At 42.1% G+C, this 20,554-nt stretch overlaps 1 protein-coding gene across 1 annotated transcript; it reads right to left on the bottom strand.

The window, feature by feature from the left end:
- Positions 1-2,888: 2,888 nt before the first annotated feature.
- Positions 2,889-18,873, bottom strand: htr1d (5-hydroxytryptamine (serotonin) receptor 1D, G protein-coupled). The gene is made up of 2 exons (XM_035610546.2): positions 18,352-18,873; positions 2,889-6,547 (listed from the first exon to the last, which is right to left on the bottom strand). The coding sequence occupies exon 2, from the start codon at positions 5,623-5,625 to the stop codon at positions 4,471-4,473; it is 1,155 nt and encodes a 384-aa protein (XP_035466439.1). The 5' UTR covers positions 5,626-6,547; positions 18,352-18,873; the 3' UTR covers positions 2,889-4,470.
- Between the last annotated feature and the right edge of the window lie 1,681 nt (positions 18,874-20,554).

The raw sequence follows: 20,554 nt of genomic DNA on the forward strand, positions 1-20,554 counted from the left end.
CATATTCCGCCCCTACAGCTATTCATCGCGTTTTTCGTCCCTCTGTCTGCCGACCACGCAGCTCCGGCTGCACAGCAGCGCTGCCTCCCAGTCCATTTTCTTGCTTGGTTAACCTTCAGTCCATTCTGCAGAATTTCACCGTACAGTCTGATTTTTTTTTTTTACTCTTTCTTAAAATATCCTGCCCCATCGTCTGCTCAAAATCAAAGTCTCAGTCAGGGCTGGAGCTGCATAGCTGGCGACTTAAGGTTGCAGTGATGACCTTGTGGATTTTGTAGCCATTGGAGATCAACCATGGCACCTTAAGAAAAAAAAAAGAAGGAATGTGCCTGAAGCTCATACATGTTTCAAACAAATGTTTTTATGGACTCACGCGGCTCTGGTTTCATACATAAAACATGGATTCCTGGTGTGTGCGGAAAACAACGGTTGGCTGTGTTGGTAGACACATGGGAGGGAGAAAAGAACAAAGTGGTCTTTGAAACATTTTCTCAGCATTAGATATTCATTTGTATTCTGAATCGCTCTACACAAAAGATACTGATCCCGCCATTGGCTCCTTCCCTTAATGTTGAATCTCAGATCACGAGAATCACAGCTTTCCTGGAGTTGCATTTGATTCACGAGTGATTGGTTATTTCAGTTTATGCTGCATGGGTGGTTTTATTTATTCTTCAGTGAGTCCCACTCACCATCAAATTGTTATTCTGCAGCAGGTTTGGTTTATCACTAAAACTAATTTCATCACAATTTAAATGTAGCCAGCACAATTTATTACATTTCATTACCACCCGGCTTCTTTTGTGCCTTATCAGTATGTATGAAGGACATGTAATGTTAAATATTCATAGAGCCTCATGAATCATTTATCTCCTGTGTTTGCGATCATGTATGTTAGCGTTTGTGTCTCCGTGACTGTGTGTGAGTGTGAATGCACGGTAGGCAGTGGACCACATTGATTATGCAAACGTGGACGGTGCCGTCTAAGTGACCGTGCATGTGTGTAGGTGGAGGCAGCCTCGTCCGACTGCATATGTGCCTGTTAATCAAAAAGTGAGCCAGTTGTGATCAGCACTCCATCTCATGTTGAAAACGAATGCATCATTTACGCACCGTATCCTTTCTTTCTGGGCTTCTCTCTCCTCAGACAGAGGAGGAAATACATGACAGTCGTATCTCTTACAGGACATAGACAATCAGGTTAAAGATACAAACTAAAAGCAAAATCTCTGAGATAAAAATATTTGTAGTTTTGTCTCTCGATGACTGTTGAATGGATTGCCATGGAAATTTTTTATGAATTGTAATAAATTTGAGCTGTAATAACCCCCAAATGGCGTCATCAGTAAACATGAGCTGCAAATGTTGCTCCAGACATTTACCAGAACTTTTCTTGTTATCCCCATTATAAAATCTTAAGAGGAGCGAGAATCTCGTTAAACAAAGTGGAAAAATATTATATTCCTGGACATTTATCCGGATCTCCTCCAAAATTTCACAAGGGTTTCCTTGATCATGCCCCACCCCTCCACAACATTAAATGGAAATCGGTTCAGAATTTTTGGCGTAATGCTGCCTTGATACTAAGAAGCTAAGTAATATGATGTGTATGTTTAAGCCGCACCTTATTAGCCTTTGACCTGACTTGCACAACCATGTCTGTTGGTTGGCTAATTTTGTTTGTTTGCCGTGCTGTTGCTCTCTTTCCATTCACTTCCCTTCCCCACCGGTTCTCCTCCGCTCTCCTCCCGTCACGGTCCCCATCCCGCGAGGTTAAGTGCCTCCCGACCTTTTGGTTCCACTGCTCAACACAGCGTAACATTATCTGAAGCCATCTCGTATCCACGCTAATTTGGACTGACAGAACAAGTTTGGGCCCCCATTCCCTTTAGAAGTGTACGTGAGAGAGACTCATGCAACCTGATTCAAACCCAAGATGTAACGATTGTGTGGCACCTGTTGAACCGACTCAGGTCTTTTGTGTCTTATCTCTGGACTTTGTTCCCCTATTGTAATTTGTTTCACTTTTGGTTATTTTTTCTGATTCATTTGTACGTCTCATTTATTCCCAAAGGCAGAAATCAATAGCTGGTGGGCTAACCGTGGTATCGTTAATGCTTCATTCTGAATAATTAGGTTTCGTTTGTCAAACCTCGTTAAATTAAAAAAAAACACCTTTGAATTCAGAGAGCACATCCACCACAAAGGTAATGTGGCCCCTCTTCACAGAGCTCAGTATATTCCCTGTGTGATTAACTTAACACTTAGAAGGTCACATTAGCCATTTGCTTCCACGATGATCAAACTATAAATGGAGGAATCCCAATCTTGCTTGTCTCGGTTTTTTCGAGAAGACAGAGGACAAAAAAATGTTAATTGACTAAACTACGCGGACAGTGCTTCACAAAAATACACATTAAAAAATATAAACATACCTAATCCTTAATCCTTATCCTTTACACATCTGAAATCTCTAATCGCCTTGTGAAAGTCATACTCTACAGTGGGCCAGTGTTTCAACCTCAGATCTCTTTGGAAAAGTAAACAAATAATACATGAACATTAATAATAAATTTGTTTTAAGTAGCTAAAATGATCTGTGTCATGTGGACTGAAAGTAGTCTCCTCCAGCTCAATTACTATCCCAAAGATTTTCCACCCCACCAGGCCAACCGGCCCATTGATTTCACACCAGTGGAAAGAGAAAGTGTACATGTACAGTACATGTACATCCAGCAGTCAGACATAAAGAATTGATGGCAGAAACAGATGGAGGTCCATTAGGTCACCCTGTGTTGTTGGAGATTGTTGACTGTGGTCTTATGTACATCTGTGGACTGAGTCACTTGAACAGATACCAAGCAAACAGTACACATGCATCTCAGAACCATAGTTTTTAGTTTTTAATGGGAACTTCATAATTTCCACATTATAGTGGATTGGACAAAGAATCAGAACCAATCATTTCCAGGTCGTCCAGTCGTCAACTTTCTCCCCGTCAGAACTGTGGTCGCAAAATCCCCTCTCACTACCAACAAGGTTATTTTCTTTCACTTGATCTTCTACATTCTGCTTCCGTATTGAAGAATTGCCAAGAATGGTTGAATTGGTTCAAATAGTAACAAGTGGCATTAAGTCTCAGGTGACTGGTCACATGATGATCACTGCATGATATTTGCAGATATAATTGACAGTAGCATGGTGGCCGATGTGTCTTTATCAAGTCAAGCTTGTTTATTGACAACTCTTTCATTTACAGTGTCTATTTTTCCCCCACAGCAACCCACAAAGGGATCTGTGTATTTTTTAAACTTGTAAACCTTAAGTTGTCAGGAATGAACATACCGATCGAAGAATAAAATGACAGACAGCAGTTTCATGAAGATGCTCCGACGAAACACTGAAATTATCCATTGTCATATTTGTTGTCATCATTTTCACATTAAGTGACTCAGCTTTTCCGGCAAGTATGTTGCATCATTCACCTTAAGGTAAAACAAACATTTACCTTAAGAAAACAAAAACATTTACTCTGAATTTGCCCTCAGTGCTCAGCTCGTCTGTCACCATTGGTCCATTTTGTTCGAGCGTATCATTTCATAAGATTGAATTTATTTTGCAAGGGTGTATTTGTTGCTATGGCACAGGGTGATGCTAAATATTCAGAGGCAGAGGGAAAATTCTGTTTCCATTTCTGTCTCTGTAATGACGAGACAAGCCTCGGTGGAGAACAGCAAGCATAAATGTCAAACACTTGACAATCCTCACTTCCTCAAACACGCATATATTACAGTAAAGTAACTAACGTTTGACAACTCGTGTATACACACACACACACACACACACACACACGCACACACACACACACGCACACACACGCACACACCGCTTTCAAGTATAATTGCATACATAGAGACATTTTTAGTAAATCCCTGGAGGTTTGAATCTTTAGGTTCTTTACTGTAGCACAGGAACATTATATGGGAGCAGCAGTGTACAGACACAGAGATTAAGACAACATACATGTAAATCTCATGGCTTTTCATTTCCACTGGATTGAATCCAGTCACTCTGAGTTGTCTCTTCCCATACAGTCGCAACAGTCTTTGTTTTAAACCTTTGCTTTTGAAATATCAGCAATGTCCCTGTGACATGAAATAGACATATTAAATCTCCTTAATTTATCTATTTAAGATCAGTTCCATAATCCTCGGGAAAAAAAGATTTTTTAAATCTATTTAAGCATGCATGCACAAGTCTATGTTATAGATATACTGTTTGTATCTAAAGAGCAATGGCATGAAGCTGTTTGATCAACAAAACAAAAAAAACGTCTCGCACACAGCATGTGTTTACAAGATGGGACATCTAAGTGCACAGTATTTTCATTATTATCCATTATCTTCTTATTCTCTGTATTTCACTCCTTGTTTGCCTTGAGACATCAGTTTTAATCCAACGTAAGGTTTTTCAGGAGCATCGTCTGAATTTGATGAGTTTTTGGAAAGCCTGTTTAAACTCATCATTGAACACGGTGTAGATTACGGGATTGATGAGGGAGTTCAGGTATCCAAGCCAGGTAAATATGTCAAAAAGCACCGGATCAAACCAGCACTCTTTACATATGGCCATGACGAGCGTGCCGATAAAGAACGGAAGCCAGCAGATGATGAACGCGCCCAGGATGATGCCCAAAGTCTTGGTTGCTTTCCTCTCCCGGGCTGCACACAGACGCTTCCTCTCCACCACGCTGTCGGCCAGCTTCACTTTCACCATGTTCATGAAGAGAGGCGATCCTCCCCCTCCTCCGCCACCTGCCGTGCTGTCAGAGTGTAGGTGTGCTTCCTGGTTGGAGGCAGAATTAAGAGAACAGAGAGAGGAGCCGGCAGAGGTCTGGATGAGCTGCGCTGTGGTGAAACGTTTCCCCGAGGACGACGGTGTCTTAAAGATGCGGGAGCGAGCAGCAACATAGATCCGTCCGTACAGGATGATGAGAAGCACTGTGGGAACGTAGAAGGCGCCGAAGGTGGAGTATAGGGTGTAAGAGATCTGATCCGTGTTCACCATACACTCAGTCAGCTCCTCGTGGGCTTTGGCCTGCCGCCAGAAAAGAGGAGGCATGGAAATTGATATGGAGATCACCCACACCACCCCAACCATGATCCCTGCCCGGCGCATGGTGCGCCGTTTAGAGTACTCCAGAGCATCCGTGATGGCCCAGTATCGGTCCAGTGCGATCACACACAGGTGCAAGATGGAGGCAGTGCAGAAGGTGATATCGGACGACAGCCAGATGTCGCAAACAATCTGCCCCAGGGACCACGTTTTGCTGACGGTGTAGACGATGCTAATTGGCATGACCAAAATAGACACGAGCAGGTCTGTGACGGCCAGGGAGCCAATCAGGAAGTTGGCGGGTGTGTGGAGCTTCCTGGTCAGAAAGATGGTGGCGATGACAAAGGCATTGGAGAGCACGGTGGCCAAGGTGACGATGGCCAACAGCGCAGACAGGGAGACCTGCAGGCCGAGCAGCGTGGCCGCGCTCCAGGGTCGAGGGGAGGTGCGGTCAGGAATCTCTGTGAAGTTGCTGGTGAAGTAGTCCAGTGAGCTGTTATCCAGCTCCATCTCACCTGTGGCTCCTTTTAAAACCTTTCTCCTAGAAGGTTTTAAAGCCTCATCACTAAAATATAAGACATAGCACTGAGGAAGGCTGTGCTCTGATGCGGCACTGTAGAAAGTACCAGAGGTTTTCTTTGATCCTCCGTTCAGAAACTAAGATCAAAGTTTCCTTCATTTCCCATCCTGTGTATTGCAATGTGAAGTCATATCCTCCTCCAGCAAAACGGTTCACACGCCCTTGAGATTCAAAACTACTAATTTGTCCATTTCGCTCTTCTCTTAAGTCGCCTCAACCGGTGTATTTGCAGGAGAGACGACTCATAATTTGTATTCAGCTCCCGTCAGATAGTCACTTCTTCTCTCTCCTCCCAGTGCTCTTATCTCATCTCCAACCAGCAGCCAGCCGGCAACAAGACCATCACACCAAACCTTCCTATCTATCAAATGCTTTAATGGGCTCCTCCTCTTTAATAAAGCCAAGCAGGGAGCTGCATGTAGGAAGATGATGACGACAGATACACAGGTTTGCTTGTTGTCACTCTTATCTTTTCCGAAGTCTGCGGGAAGCCTTCTCAATTGAGGCTTGTATTGAGCCTTGTGTCTTTTGATGATGCTGGACAGCCAGAACCGGACAATTACATCATCGCCATCAAAACCAGAAATATTCTAGTTCTCCAGTCTGCTTGTAGATAACTGTCGGTCTCCATGTGGTTTTTGGCAGGTATGTATAAGCTAAAATGCCATGATCAGCAATCTGCGATTTTCTTTTTTCATCTTCTTCAGGTTCCCTGTGTTAAATGCTTGTGCGTTGGCTTTTTTTTTTCCTCTTCCCAGCGTTGTCTTTCAGATAAACCCTCAGTTGTAGTTACCGTACAGATAAGACGATTGTGTCTGACTTTCATGCAGTTTCCTCGGCAGCAGTTTCACCCTGAGAGACACAAATGAGAGGAAAAGAGGAAGGAAAATTAGTTATATGCAACTTTACCATCACCCACTCCCCCGTATTCTGCAAACAAACAAACAAACAAACACACACACACGCAAACAAACAAACCACCCACACATTAGGGAATGTATAATGCACACAAACTGTAAACTCAACCTTGACCGGCAAATGGAGAATTATGACTTGATACACAGACTCAACACCCACACAGCCTCTGCCACTGTGTTGATGTATCACATCTGTTGTAAGACAAGACATTGAAATCTCCAGGAATCCAAATAAAAAGACAATTTACCAAAAAACAAAACTATTTCTCTTTCCTATTAACACTATATGAAACAAGTCACAACACTGGTACTTTAACGAGGAAATCCATTGTAAATTTCCACCATTAAGACAATCAACTCTATATCTACAAATAGCACTTTGAGATTGCTTTTAGCAATGAAAAGTGCTCTATAAATGAAATGTATTATTATTATTACAATATTCTTCTAGATTATTGTAATAAACAAATATTATTTCCTACCATAGGAACGTAATTATTTGCTGGCAATTACAAACTTTTCCTATGAAAAACTTTAGGGTGTCATTTGTTGCCTGGACGTACAATGTAATTGCAACATCACTGATTTAAAATCCTTTAAAAATGTCTTAAAAACACAGAAAATGGACAACTGGTACAGATGTTTCCCCACTTCCGTCGAATAAACTTTTTTTTCTCCGACTCAGACCGACTTGGTCTCATCACACATTAACTCTTGCTTTCACATTGCTGTTAAAGATGCCCGGGAGCTGTTAATCACCACAGAAGGCCTCCCCTCCTTCCAGCTTCCCATCTATAGATAAAGATTGCTATGATTCATTATTCAAAAGCGGCAGCATGAATACTGACCACTTGTAATTCAGGGGAAACATGCATTAACTGACACATTTAATGGACTCGTTGCAGCTAAAATGGGGAGTTATAAATGTTGAAACCACTTGTTATTGTATCACAACCCCCACACAGCAAATACCGCTAAGACCTGGCAGAAATAATGCCTCAATCAGCTTAAAGTAAATGGTTTACTCCAAAGACTGAGGGATTAAAAACACAAATTAACAAGACTTGGATACTGGAACTGGGGTTTGTCTACTTGTTGATTTGTTTCTTTGCAATATTTTGACAACAAGCTGTGAAATGATGTTGGAATACCAAGGAACAAATATGCACAAAAACAAACAACAATATTTGCCGAAGTATAATAAAAAAAAAGAAGCCTCTTTACACTGAACACATACAGCATCAGGACGTGTTAAGTGTGGGCATACTCTGCGAATCGCATCCATTAACTGAAGTGTTGACTGGCAGCTGGGCCTTTGAGAGGACTTGTTGTGCTTACGCAATGACGACCAAAATGGCTACTATATTAAATAGACAGCCTTGTCTCAAACTTTCACACAAGACCAAACTGCAGTATTGACCGGTTTGGAACCCTGTGTGTTCCTTCCATGCAGTGGGTTCTCTCTGTGGTGATGAGTTCAAACACTGATGGAAAATGACTTTGTGCTCACACATGATAAATAAACTTGAGGAAAACAGATTTGTTTGGCCTGAAGGAATGCATGATCGCTCTTAGTAATACTACGTTAGACATACTTTAGGGAATATTACATATAAATGTCACATTTTTAATTCCAATCACTAATAAACGGATATAATGGGGATAAAAAAAAGTTCACAAGCAAACCAGGGATATGTTGTGTCCCAGCTTTGCCCTGCTCTAACAGAAGCCTGCACCGTGACATTCAGATGGCCGAGAGCATAGTCGACTACTGCTGCCCTCCATCGAAGACCTGTACATATTGTTTAACAGCACAGAAAAGGGCACAGAGCACCGATCATACCCACAAAGGCAAACAGGTGCACCGCTGGTTTGACCGACTCCTGCTGATATGCTCTGCAGCTTTTGTGAATCATAATGATGCTGCAAAACACACACACACACACACACACACACACACACACACACACACACACACACACACACACACACAGCTCTTTTAACATTGTTTTTAGTGTAATGGTTGGTGTGCTTTAATGCAGTACTTAGTCTCCTCACTGTGTCTGAGTATCCACTGTTGCTTCCTAAACCATGAGCATCAATGCTGTACAGTTACAGTAAATGTGTCCAATAACCAAGTCAAATGCCTTCTTCTCCCCATATACGACAATTTAAACAGGTTTGTTATCAAGGATCAAGACCTGTGTGATGAAACAGTGGAAGAGCAAATACACTTTGTTTTACACATCGTTGAGGAAGAAAAATCTTCCTACAGCGCTCCGCGTTGACAAAACTGAAATGAGTGAAATAGGTGGCATGCACTTTAGCACGTCACTCTCATTGTGAATATTTTTTGTCTTGCATGTTCTGCCAATGCAGCAAAGAAAACATTGTGTGCAGACGTATGTGCAAAGATACCGATTGGTGAAGCATGAACATGGCGTGACTACCTTACAGTCACACTTCATTGCATTAGCACAGGGGAGATTGATGAGCGCAGCGGAGTGTCTGGTAATCTCGTCGCGGTGTTTTAATACTGAATGCTAAATAAGAGGACCGTCATGGACAACATCAGATCAGTCACTCGCTTGTCATTACTGTAAGCCCTCTTCACGCACACCAACACGCACACATATATACAGTAGCGTGATTGATAGATTTGCTGAAAAGCTTATCTGTTTACACATCAAACCAGTCAAGGACAAGGCTTATCTCCTCAGGGTCTGGTTTACAGCACAATAAGATAATGAGGTTCATAATGAGTGGATGAGAGGAAAAAAGATTTTCAATCAAGAACAGGCCTTTTCTAAATTGTACTGCATACGGTTTGTGTAAAACATATTAGCGTCTGCATCTGGCTTTGAAATTGAGCATGTAATATAGCAAGGCATGGCTAAGTCTAGTGAGATGAGATGTGTGGTTATGTCCCTTAAATCAAGGGAAAACCAAAAAAATAAAGTATTTAGGGTCAGAAGAAGAGAACTGGACCTTTATACAATATGACAGCCCTGCCCAGGCAGCTCCTTTGCATCACACCCCATTCACTGCAAATCCAATTCATTCCTTTCAGGCTCGGACCGAGATGCCGCAGAGTGTGTGTCAGCCTGTTTGCTGGTCTGGGTGGAACCTCTTGAACCCAGCAGGCCTGCACACGCTGCACAGCCCCACTGGAGGAAGGCTAATTGACTGGCTAATTGATTTAGCTCAGAGGAGGTAGAGCCATCGCTACCTCTGCTGTCAGCCAATTTCTGGTGCTTACTCAAGCGTGCACTATATGGTAGGTGAGCAGGGATGTAATGTGTGTCTGTGTCTGTTGGGGGCACTTTAAATCGATGGAACGGAGAGGACGGGGATGATGCAGTAAATGGAAGGAGGAGTCAAAAGATCGGTTGAGTGGCAGCGTTATGCAGAATCATTACATGAACCGACATGACTCTGGGGAAATGGGGATTTTTCAAAAGCCCGACTTTGGCTCAGTTTGTATGTCTTCAGTCAAGGATGCTGTTAGTTGATTTGGCAATAGAACCTCCTTGTTTTCATTGCATTTTCCTAAGTGCCATGCAAATACTGAAATATAGATAACAGGGCGACATCATGTGTGGTAAAATGAAACTAAAACGTTGATTCGGTTTTTTTTCATGAATAGTCATCATATCTTCAGAGCTTGTATTTGTTAAATGATGGCCTAAAGGTTCAAGGGTATAAAAATCTAAACAGACCGCAGAGAAATGGAGCCCATGAAGTGTAACGCGCTGCCATGTCGCGCTGCAAAACAGAAAATGGCAAATGAAATCACATTATTTCTTGAGGGCTCAAGGGTTTATCATCTTTCAGTTGTTTGCGGGCGCCTGGGAGTGTGGAGCGGGGGTGTTTTTCTCAAGCTGCGTGGGCAGAATGTGCGCATAAGCTTGCACACATACAAACACACATACTGTACATGCACCAGCCATCCAACTACACACACACAAACACACGCACGCACGCACGCACGCACACACGGATACAAATGTAAAATACCAAACAATCAAACCTCACAGGAACTGGCACGGGGCGACACTGGAGGGGCTTGGCGGATCTGTGTTGATTTATGGTGACTGATTTCTGGGCTAGCAAATGAACTAGGGACAACGTGTAAGGGAGTGACGTTAACCAGGGACAGTGGTCTGTTCAAACCTTGGGGTGCAAACCTCAGGCCTCATTACAGAAACTGGGAAGGGATAATCTCAGCTCTTCCCTGAGCCGATAAGGACGGGAACAGATTGTTGAAAACGGGACAATCAAGCGCCTTAGCCAGATACTGAATGTTCCTCAGTCCCTGGATTCATCACAGTTTTAACGGGGTTACGAGGCAGGGCGTGTAACATTAGTTAAAATGCAGCTATCAGAAACTTTATCAGCACAGCAAAACCTCCTACTGCAGAGACGACCTTTTTCCACCAGTGCAAAGTAATACACTCCTCGCTGTACATGACTCTTTGAAAGTGGAACAGTTCCAGTGCAGATCTAGGACACCTGAGAGGCCGTCTTTCTTTTGTTTATTTTTTTGAGAGTGGGCCTGCAATGATCTGATGCAGAGATTATAAGTCACAGCCGACTATGTGCAAATCCACTGTACATGTGTGAAGACAGAGGGAAAGAGACGGGACACATGGAGATCTGGTTTCAATCTGGGATGATGATACAAGAGCTTGTGATTAGAACATTGTCAGCTTGAAATGTGTATTAATAAAACAAAAGATAAATTCTGCATATAGTCTCCCCTAAAATTTGTTCACACAAAATCAAGCCCTGCAACATTTTTGCAGGGCTTGATTTTTTTTTTTCTCACTGAAGTTATTAATTAAGTACGGTGAAATTGCTGCCATTTTATACAGAAGCTTTTATCAATTTCCAACCAGAAATTAATAAAACCTCACCTTTAACAAATCTATTGCAAACGCATATCAATGGCTGATGACAAACTGTAGTGTTGTTATCTTTACCGCCTGTGTTTGAGTGTGTGAGAGTCATAAAAGTGAAGGGGCAGAGGTTGTGAAGACCACAGCGGATGTTTGACGAGAGCGTTGGAGAGGAATAAGTGAAAGCCCATTAGAAAAATTTAGTTTTCCCACATCGACAGAAGGTCTGATTTTATTAAAAAGTATAATCTCTGACAACTCTTATTATAAGCGTAGTCAAACATTTTACTTTGTACCATTAACTAGCTTTCAAGGTCAGTAAAGGCTGAAACAACTCTCACGGAGATGGTTTGTACAACCTCAGAGAAAACAAGTGGAAGCCCACTTGTAAATGAAAGGAACAGAAACTCTGACATTTTTACTTAGAATGTGGGAGAAGTGTGAAACAAATTCAGAATCAGATAGATGGGTCTGCCAATTAACACACTGAACTACGCTCAAGAATAAGAAGCTCTAACAAGTGTTGGCTTAAACTTAAGAAAGAGAGAGAGAGAGAGAGTAAGTCCTAACTAAATTAGGTCTAAACCAACTCCATTCATATTGGCTAAACTAAATTCTATTAAATAACAAACACAGTGAGTCACCAAGTCTTTACACACAATGGAGGAATTTAAATTCAAGAGAGAGCCCCCAATTAAGCAAACTTTAAACCTCCTTTGAACCTCACCAGGACGGGATGAAGGCACAGAGTGGACCGGGAGATTAAATCAGGTTCTCCGTCCTCATTACAGCCTAGTTTTAGATTATTCTGAAGCTTGTTCCAAAGCGCAGACATTGTGCCTGATTTGCAACTAGTTTGAAGGTTTCAACAATAATTGCCATGTGCTTCACACGATGGGACTCAGGCGGGAACATTTTTATATTCTCATCCCGAGTCCCTCTCCCTGTTTTCGGTGAGGTTTACTGGTGTTGGAGTCACCCAACACATTCAACTGGATAAACGTGTAAATAGTGATTTGCTCCCCTGTGTCACCATAATTGTGTCACCCGTTCACGAGGTGGTGTGTGCTCATTAGTTTGGTCATTACGTTAGAGACACATCAACACAACGTCAAACAACAGCCAACCTCTTTGAATAGTCTTGTGGGCGTTTACCCTCTTGACTTCCTCTTTCTTTCCTACTGAAAGGGGCGGGGGGTATGGGGTTGTTCAACTGTTTGCAATACAACCCTAGTCCTAGATATACCAAAAAAATCCTACAAACTGAACCTTTGAAGTGCGAGGAAATTGGTGACTTGGTAACTCGCATGTGCCCCTTGTGAATGAATCTACAATTCTATAATCGAACACAAAACAATCCCATTTCTCCTTTACTGGAGAGTATAAACAAAGCACATACTTTGTAAGGTAGTAACAGTTATTAGTGTTGGAAATAATAATACACAAGATTCTATTATATTATCTTAACCTTATTGAAAGGCTGCTGTGATTACAACAGGGAAACTAGATACAAAATTCTAACAATGTTTTTACTTTTCCACTCTGCCCCACACAGTAGATGGTAAATTGTTTTCTAAAGATCCTGTATTTGATTTTAGATCGTTGTTGTATTTTCCACTTTTCCATCATTTCTCCCCACAGGGTCTCAGTCAACAAATTACAGTGTCCTGGACAATGCGAGACAATTACCCTCCACCACCCCCCACAACCCCTCCTTATTAGTCTTCAAGTAATAGAAACAAGCATCTTTCACCAAGTAGTCAATCTTGAACATCGACCACTCATGGCCTGAGTTGAGGCTTGAATGGATTCAGAAACGACCCCTGCTGCCATCTTCACGGCAAGTGACACGTTGTCATGCTCCACGATTACGACTTTCATCTGGAGGGGTCGATCTCAGGATTCAGCACTAATTATTTGGGTTTTTTACGACAGATTAGTCAGAGACAGAGGGGTATGGCAATGGGAAAAAAGAAGACATTAAAAGAGATATAGGCAAGAAACAGGGAGGCTAAGATAGAACAAGATAGAAAAAAATGACTAAATCAAATGTCTCTGAGTTTAAAATCATCCTGAATAAAAAGCATGAGCAGTTTCGCCCTGAGACGGTACAGTGTAGTGGCCTGCGCTCTCCGACGATGAACGGAAAGAGAGAGAGGGAGAGAAGGGCAGAAGGATCTTGTTTTGTGAGTGAAAAACTGTTTTCTCACATTGAGTCCAATCCCTTGCGAGTAATCCTGTCTGTAAATCCTCAATTTTCTGGATTGCTGTAATTCCAGGGTAAAGAATAAACTCCGCAGAATAAAGAGTGACGAGAGGGTTTGATGAAAGAAGAGAAGCATAGCATGAAATTGAGACCGGGGGGGGGGTTGAACTCGTGTGCGTAAAAAGAAATGAAGAAAATCTCCATATTCTTCCATTATACAACTAGCTGTGCTAATGTGACTTCATTGACAACTCCTCTTTTAGGTACTTTCATAATTGTGCTCATGAAACTCAAATGATAACTTAAACGACGGCTGTGGAAGTCATTATCAAAAATGAACTTGAGATTTAAGAATCAGCGTTGAGGCCAGGGAGTTTGACTATTTTCAAAAACTCAAAATGTTAAAGAGAGAGAGAGGTAGAGAGAGATAGAGATAGAGAGAGAGAGAGAGCGACAGAGGGGGCAAAGAGCGCTGCACACAGCTCTACAATGAGGCAACGACACAAAAGACTTCTTTTACGTTGTGTAAAAAAAATTCCGTATCACTATTACACTGTAGCCGGACATATATATATATATAGTGTATATACAACACATGCAGGGTACGCATCGCCCCACCCATGCTTTTCATTTGTAATGTACTGACTGCCTCCATCATACAGCAATGCAGGAAACCGTGAATGTTACCACTAACGTTCCTGGGCTTGAGGGTTGGAACTGTAATTGTTCAAATCTCCCATTGTGAAGGGAAATCATCAGCAGCTTCTGCTGGAGCTGGAATTCACTCTACCAGCCAATATCTGACTCTCTTATCTGTCCCCTGCTTTGGTACCATCTGCATATTTCCATCCCCGTTTCTTTCTACTGTTAATCCTGGCAGGGTTGGGCCGTTGAGCACATTTCGGGGTCATTTTAGGCAGATAGCTTAAATTTTTTTGGTGTACAAGTGGAGGCAGAACCCTTTTTGGGGAGAAGCAGATAATTGTTCAATAGCTGGATGGTTCCGATTTTATCTTCGCACTCACCGGAAATAATGATCTCAAACTGTGATTGCGATTGTCGCCCACCAAAAATATCTACTGACTGCTTTGCTCAGTATGTCTTCCTTCCTTGGCTGCCTTTTGTTTCACATTTTGAAAGCATGATGGTGGTTCCTCTCCTTCTGCTACGTAGCCAAGATGGCGACCCTTGAGGGTGAGACGTGTCCATCATTTTTACATTCAACGCTTTTAACCATTCTGAGTACTTATTGTGCCCTGCATGTTGACATACTTGTCAGTACTTGCATGTACAGGTATGCACTCAAAATAGCAAGTGTGTAAATGGAGATCTCGGATTTGTGATAATTTTAGTTTCTCTGCCTGTTTGCCTTGTGTTTTGTCACTGCTGTGGCTTATTAACACATTTGTTTCAGTCATAGTGGAAGTGGGAATTGTAAGTAATGCTGCTCTGAGACCTGCTGTCTCACTGCTTTTCTCTGAGTTTAGGAAGTCTAGTTTGATGGACAGTAAGCTCTCTCTCTCTCCCTGTCTCTCTCTGTCTCATGTCACCTGTAAGGCAAATTGGTATGGTATCAGCGTTCATCTCTTCAACTCATCCTCATTGCATTTTTCCATGGTCATTATTCCATCAATGACATGTCCTCAGTAGGGAAAAATGACCAAATTATTACAGCGTTCTCTCGACATACTCAGACAGGGGTTTTTACAGCTCAACTGTAAACTCCTCTTCACAAACGCCGCTCCACCATCTGCTCAGCGGTTATTCTAACACTCGACGAACTCACATGTTGCACGGTACTGTAAACAGTGGAGGCAGTCTGCAGGACAAACAATGTCCTGATGTCACTGCAATAAATTACACGTAGTGTTCTCTGTAGCAGAACGTGAAAAAGACATATTTTGGAAACACATGGTTTATGTTAAGTAGAGACAAATGTTAAGGTGTGGAATGAAGCTGTAACTCAACTACATACATCTGCCTCTTGTTACCTCCGTTTCAACCCGGTCCTGCGTTACCTGCAGGTCTCGACTTACATCAAACCCCTGTCATGCACTGGAGCAAACATGCTAAAGTGCAATTCATATCCATGGTGCTGCCAGAGAATTACAGTGAGGAAGTAACGCTGAATGTGCCTCAGAGGGAGCTGCTCCACATCTCGTCAAGATTTCTGTTCTCGCATAGGGCACCATAGTGCAGTTTATATTGATAACGGTGTCAGATTATACTGACACACTATCAAAACATCTGGGTCTTGATTTCAGAGAGAATAAAACAAAAAGCAGGCTTCGCATTTTTTTTATCAATTTGCCATCTGAATTTTTGTTTTTCTTGACTTTAGCTAGTTAAGTTAACATCAACTCTCGGAGATCGTTGTAATTCCACCTGAATTGATTGGATAATCCAGTTAAACCTTTGGTTTGACATGTCAAAGCAACATTTTAAACCATATTCCCGTCATGCACACACACACAAACACACCTCACAATTTTTTAAACACTGATAGGGGAGTCAACACACACAAGATTTTCCTAGTTAGTGGAAAAAAGGTCAGCATGAAAGCATCAGCATACTCTTTATTATGTATATTTTCCTATACAAATCATATTCATGCAACTCAAGTTTCACTCTATTTTTCTCCTATCATTTGGCTAATGAGAATATACCGTTGACTCTGCATCATTTCACTCAATTTCAAATTGGTAAAAATATCCCTCCAGGCATGTAAGGGTAGATGGTGACTTTGAAAAAAAAATCCCTATATCCTCTACATGTAAAAACCTTAGAGAGCTGTTCTCTCTTTTATGGAAACACGTAGTAAACTATCAAAACCATCAGGCATTAGTTGCCTGTTCCAACATTAATTATTAATGCTCTCTCTCATAGCACATATGCAGGGAGAAGACTCCTCCATAATTGTGTAAAATAAATATTACATATTCAACAATATCATAATTCATAATTCATTGGTTGTTTCCACTTTTCATCATCATTTTCATTAATGAGTAGGAAGCAGGGATGGCATGAAAAGGGGTTTCCTTCATTTTAATAGGTCGTTGATTCAGTTCACTGTCTTCAGTCACACCCTTAAAGTTAAAGTGTGTGTGTGTGTGTGTGTGTTTGTGTGTGTGTTTGTGTGCACGTGCGTGCGTGCGTATGTGCGTGCGTGCGTGTCTCCATGAAATGGAGGGACATTGTGTGCATAAAAAGTACTTTTCATCAGTGCATCGTGAGGGTGATTCTCTTTCATTTTGCTGAGTGTGTCTCACATCAGTCAGCTACTCAAAACAAAAAATGCAACATGCTCTCTGCAAAGAGAGCCCCAGGTGGGTTTCTGAAAAGCTTGAGAGCACAGAGGACAGGTCTATTTTTTCTACCATGAAATGGTCTTAATGCTCGGGCTGCTCACCTCTCTTCCTCACCAGCAGCTGCTGATGGCAAAAAGAAGCATCTTCTTGGTCATACAGATATTTTTCATTCCTTCTTCAAAGTGAGAGTGATCAGAGAGAGTGAGTATATAATATGAGGAATGTTGCAGTCCTGTCCATAAACAGCTAGTTCGAAGATACAGATGATGCTATTTGCAGATCCGCTCTCAGAATAATATCAATACAATCCTAATGGATTTACCTACTGTATAACCAATATCTCCATGAAGCGCCATTCTCCTGCTCTACATTTTCTTTATGGATTCGGCTGCATACACCACAGCTGGAGGTAAACCCCTTCAATGTAATGCAAATAATGTGATCTCTGATGCACCTTGCATACAGCAGCAGATGATCCTTTGTTACCATACAGAGATTTAAGGCTTATTTTTCCAAATTCAAACAGGTTAAATCGCACTACAAACTGCTCTCCTGCTATCAGCCTACAACCCTTAAGCTCTTGGCGCACATGTCCAAACAAGACAACAAGTCAGGAAAAAAAAGTCCCTGTAACCTTCATTAAAAAATAGATATATACTGTTTTGGTCAAGGAGATCTTACTGGTAATAATAGTTGCTAAAAAAGGCTGTGATGTATCACTGTGCCGCAATAAATGCCCATGATGAACTGGAATGGGTGCGTTCTTCCAGTTTTTAAACATGGGCTAATGTCCTTATTTTAAAGCCAGCTGATTCCTCACTGCAAATCAGTTTGGCACACCGGGCACAGTGGGGCTTCATGCATACACAGGGTCTTCATTTTTCGCCTCAAATCTCTTATTCCTTAACAGCCTTAAACCCATGTGTAGCACAGGTTATTTGCCCACACGGCCTCATATATTGTGACTGTGGTGCTCACCTTCTTATCGTATCCTAATGTGTGATCTTGATATATGGGGGTCCATAACATAGTGATACACGGTGCCAGGGCAAGTGACAGGTGACCTACGCTGAATCTCTTGCATTTGGGACTATTTCAAGATTAACAACGTTTGGCTTTTCATAGATATTTATACCTATGATGTTTGATATTTTTTTTTCTTTCTTTTTGGAAGCAGATTGATCATATACTTCACTCTTTGCTTCGTATCGACTTTGAAATTTCCACCCAATGTCGTCTCCTCTGCGCCCGCAGATCCGTGCGTAATGGCAACAAGCGAGCACGGAGCCGTGGAGCGGTTGCAGAAAATAAAGATTGATACACTTACCGTTGTTTTCCTGTCGTTTGGTGATTCCCCCCCTCCATCTCACTTAGAAAAAGAAAGAAAGTCCAGCACAACATCAGTCAGGGAATCCCGGCAGCTGTGTCCTTCCTTTACGCGCGCCTCGAATCACAGTGGCAGGCAGCTCCTGTAGGTGTCACCACTGCAAGTGCCGAGACCACTTCGCGTCTCGGCCGACAGGAGAGGCGAGCGACCATTCTCGGTTGTCCGGCTACAACCAGCCACGACTCGTGTTTATTTACCCGGGTGTGCAGCGACTTGACAACAGTCGCTGCAAAAAGCGGGCGCCTTCTCTCCAGAGTTCAATCATGACAAGTGTGAACAAGTGTCCGAACCAGAGGAACCCCCATCCGACGCGTCGGGACGCAACTCGTCGTGGCTCGTCTCCGGCGACGGTGAGACCCCCGGTGAGAGACGCGGGGGCTTCCCGGTGCCGGTGCGACCCATTCCGCCCCGGGGGAGATCAGAGAGACGTCGACGGGTAACTAGTTGCACTCAAATGGGCGTTTGTGGGAGGTGGGACTGGCAGCGCGCCGGAGCAGTGGGCATCCCCCACCCTCCAACACGCACACACACACACACGCACATGCACGCACATGCACGCACACATCTTTGACACTCCATTTGCAAATTCAAATAATTCAATTCAAATGAATCCCCAACGTCTAAATTCAATTCCAAACCCATAGCTACAAAGTTATATACTGTTCAAACAAATGTATTTCAAACATCCAGACTTAAATGTCAAATGTTGGTGGTTTGCCCCAATCTGATTGGAATCAACGAATGTCGCAATGTGTTTTACAGAAGATAAAAAAAAGTAATTTTAGTGTACATTTGTGTTAAGGAACCTCTCAAAACTTCCCCTCCAGCAAATATAGGTGTCCTCAGATTATATGTGTATATAATATTCCTTCAATGTGAATCCTCAATGTGTTTTACAGAAGATAAAAAAAAGTAATTTTAGTGTACATTTGTGTTAAGGAACCTCTCAAAACTTCCCCTCCAGCAAATATAGGTGTCCTCAGATTATATATGTATATAATATTCCTTCAATGTGAATCCTCACCACCTTATTGAGAGTAGGATAATGCACTGGTTTCATAAAAAATGTATGGTTGCTAAAACCTCATCCACACACATTACCCCTTGGTAGATTGCTATATGTGCTGTAATGTTGATGCAGAATATATATTGGATTTTTACTAGTTTGACACTGAAAATGCGCATGTTAGTAACGGACATACTCAGTATGCACATGATACAAGAAATGCCCCAAAACGTGGAAGATCATGAGTAAGGAAAGTTCCTAAACAATTATCCAGTTTAAGGCCATCTTCTTCCTGAATGTGGGACAGCTTGATTTTCTTCTCTGGACTCGCAAGAAGGCTAAACCAAAGGTTTAGGGCCAAAATACATTTCTGATCTTCTGCTTTGCTATGAACCATCCAGACCTCTCAAATCGTCTGGTACAGGTCTGCTCTCAGTCCCCAGAGTCAGTGCTAAACATGGAGAGGCTGCATTCAGTTTCTACGCTCCACATATCTGGAACAAACTCCCAGAAAACTGAAGGTCTGCTGCAACTCTCAGTTCTTTTAAATCAAGACTGAACACTTTTATGTTTGCTGCTGCCTTTCAGTAAACTATTAATACATTTCTTGTACTTCACTGCAACTTTTATTCCATCTTTTTCTATTTAAGCATGTTTTTATTTTCTCTTTTCTGTTGTGGTTGTATTTTAATGTAATTTCATGTAAAGCGCTTTGAATTGCCTTGTTTTTGAAATGTGCTACATTGCCTAAGGTCTTCCATGATAGCGCAAAATCAGCACACCCATCCAGACAGGGGGTATCCCGGGTATTTTGGGGTGTCTGGAATACACCTCAATGATTGACCAAATGATCAGAGAGGCAAAGCGATATAAAAGGTCACCTTACAATTATCTGGTTGGACCTCACAAAAGCCACTCTGACTTTATACAATAGGACTCTACTACATCACAGTGGCTATTTGAGACATGATCATCAGCTACCTGGGAGGGTTCAAGTTAAGATTTACATCAGGACATGTCACAACAAACTGGCAGAAAGGGATTCCAACAGGATGCCCCAACTCTCCAATTCCGTTTTTTCATAGACATAAAACTCTGGATATCAGCAGCAGAAAGCACAACTCGTCACCCTACATT

Source organism: Scophthalmus maximus, chromosome 15 (assembly GCF_022379125.1).
Source record: "Scophthalmus maximus strain ysfricsl-2021 chromosome 15, ASM2237912v1, whole genome shotgun sequence".
In the NCBI taxonomy this organism is placed as follows: domain Eukaryota; kingdom Metazoa; phylum Chordata; class Actinopteri; order Pleuronectiformes; family Scophthalmidae; genus Scophthalmus; species Scophthalmus maximus.